The sequence below is a fragment of the Oncorhynchus nerka genome, linkage group LG17, assembly GCF_034236695.1.
Source record: "Oncorhynchus nerka isolate Pitt River linkage group LG17, Oner_Uvic_2.0, whole genome shotgun sequence".
Lineage (NCBI taxonomy): Eukaryota > Metazoa > Chordata > Actinopteri > Salmoniformes > Salmonidae > Oncorhynchus > Oncorhynchus nerka.
In genome coordinates, this window is record NC_088412.1 from 6,728,788 (window position 1) to 6,731,326 (window position 2,539).

At 43.3% G+C, this 2,539-nt stretch overlaps 1 protein-coding gene across 1 annotated transcript in view; it reads left to right on the plus strand.

Annotated features, from left to right (window-relative positions):
* The window catches only part of LOC135561390 (tripartite motif-containing protein 16-like), a 24,469-nt gene extending 22,354 nt beyond the window's left edge, over positions 1-2,115 (plus strand). The window contains exons 4-6 of the mRNA XM_065002886.1: positions 364-523; positions 649-708; positions 940-2,115. Of these exons, the coding sequence (XP_064858958.1) occupies positions 364-523; positions 649-708; positions 940-1,448 (729 nt within the window). The 3' untranslated portion in view covers positions 1,449-2,115. The remainder of the gene's footprint in view (positions 1-363; positions 524-648; positions 709-939) is intronic.
* The last annotated feature ends 424 nt before the right edge of the window (positions 2,116-2,539 follow it).

Here is a 2,539-nt window from a genome sequence, read left to right on the forward strand (position 1 = left end):
CAGAGGTATCAGTCTCTCTCTCCAGAGTTATCAGTCTCTCTCTCTCTCTCTCTCCAGAGTTATCAGTCTCTCTCTCTCTCTCTCCAGAGTTATCAGTCTCTCTCTCTCTCTCCAGAGTTATCAGTCTCTCTCTCTCTCTCTCCAGAGGTATCAGTCTCTCTCTCTCTCTCCAGAGTTATCAGTCTCTCTCTCTCTCTCTCTCTCTCTCCAGAGGTATCAGTCTCTCTCTCTCTCTCTCTCCAGAGTTATCAGTCTCTCTCTCTCTCTCTCTCTCTCTCCAGAGGTATCAGTCTCTCTCTCTCTCTCTCTCTCTCTCTCTCCAGAGGTATCAGTCTCTCTCTCTCTCTCTCTCTCTCTCTCCAGAGGTATCAGTCTCTCTCCAGTATCAGTGTATCTTCAGACTTACCCAGCATCGTTGTCCGTCCTCTTCAGTACTTTGGAGATGTGAGTAAGACTGTGTCTGAACTGAGAGAGAAACTAGAAGACTTCCTTAAAGGAGAATGGACCAAGATCTCCACTACAGGTGTGTTGAAAACAATAAGGACATCAACTTTAGACCATTGAAAGTTCCCTACTAGTCATATACATGTGGAATATGGTCTGATGATAACATTCCCTCTCTCTGTCAATGTGTTTGTGTGTCTGTAGTGAATATAGTGGATGTTGTACTGCCTCCAGAGCCCAAGACCAGAGAACAGTTGTTACAATGTGAGTTTCTTTATTGTGAAGTAACTAACAGTCTCTTTTTACTGACACTCCTAACAATCCCTCTAGAAATATATAGCAATAGTAGATCTAATCAAAGACTGGGTATCTATCTGACTCCTCATATTTCTCTGATTTGATCTCTGCTGGGCTCTAATCAAAGACAGGGTAGATACAGTATCTGACTTAACTTATTGTTCTGACTCCCCTCATTGGTCTCTGCTCTTCTCCCAGATTCCTGTCAGCTCACACTGGACCCAAACACAGCAGGCACACACCTCTCTCTGTCTGAAGGGAACAGAAAGGTGACACGTACAGGCCAAGTCCAACCATATCCTGACCATCCAGACAGATTCACCTACTGGTGTCAGGTTCTGTGTAGAGAGGGTCTGTCTGGACGCTGTTACTGGGAGGTGGAGTGGACTGGTGGTGTTGATACAGCAGTCTCATATAAAGACATCAGCAGAACAGGGACAGATAGTGGATTTGGACTCAATAACAAGTCCTGGAGTTTAGAGTGCTCTAGTGATGGTTATTGGTTCAGACACAATAATGTTGTGACTAAAGTATCAGGCCCTCAGTCCTCCAGAGTAGGAGTGTACCTGGATCACAAGGCAGGTACTCTGTCCTTCTACAGTGTCTCTGACACAATGACCCTCCTCCACAGAGTCCAGACCACATTCACTCAGCCCCTCTATCCTGGGTTTTGTCTCTCTGGTTCTGCTGAGCTGGTTAAACTGTAAACTGATTAGTTATTAATTAAAATTCAATCCAATGTTTTAATCTTGTCCATTTCCATGAATCATGATGTCTGGTGTTGATGTATATTGGTTGTCATTCAGAACCATTGATATGTTTTCTCAGTTGGTTCTCTGTCTCTATGTAATTCTCCTCAGTATCATTGATCAGCTTGTTGGCTCGGTCCTAATTGATGTGTTCTCTGTCACCTGGAGCTGCATGGAAAATGGTCCAGGAACTAAAGGACAATTCAGGACTAGTCAGCCCACTACAAGCTGGTATCACTTACTTTCTACTAAACTATATGGTCTGGTTTCCCAGACACAGATGAATCCTAGTCCTGGACTAAACAGTATGTTCAATGTAGATGTCCAGGAAACCGGCCCTAAATGTGTCATCTTTCATCCTCCCATACTGCTCAGTCCAGCAACATTAAACCTGTCCAGCAGGTGGTGCTGTTGACCAAACAATAAAACCAGCAGATATCTTGACTTGCCACTCAGTATATCAGTAATGTTCAGAATAGTACTTTAATATCATTGGAGATTGATGGTCTTTTTAATCCACTATCCAGAGTCAGGAACAGATGAAGTTAGGTCTGCTACTGTTCAGTGATTAAATAGGATTTATGGTGATGGGAAATAATAAAAAACACTCAACTTCATCTCGTAATAGTTTTCCTTTGTTATTTATTCCAAGGTGTGTCTTTAACTTGTAAATGTATTGTGTGGAGGTGAGCTAGTGGTGTGGCTGATAGAATAGAATGAAAAGGGAGGAGGGGAGGAAGAGGGGAGGAGTGAAGGGCTGTTGAAGAAACCAGATGAGGAAGAGGAAGATGTTCAGGGGAATTACTGTCTCTGTTCCAAATGGTTCCCTATTCCCTACGTAGTGCACTACGGTGCTTCTGACCAGGTCTAAAGTAGTGTTCTACGTAGGGAATAGGGTGTAGATTTATTACAATATCATGCTTTCGTGTTTGGCACAACAATATATTAGATCTCCACCTCCCACTTCCTGTCTGTCATCCCCCAGTTCTGTTAAGACTTCCTCTCATTGAACTGGGCCTAAATGGTCACTTTGTATTGATAGTCCATAC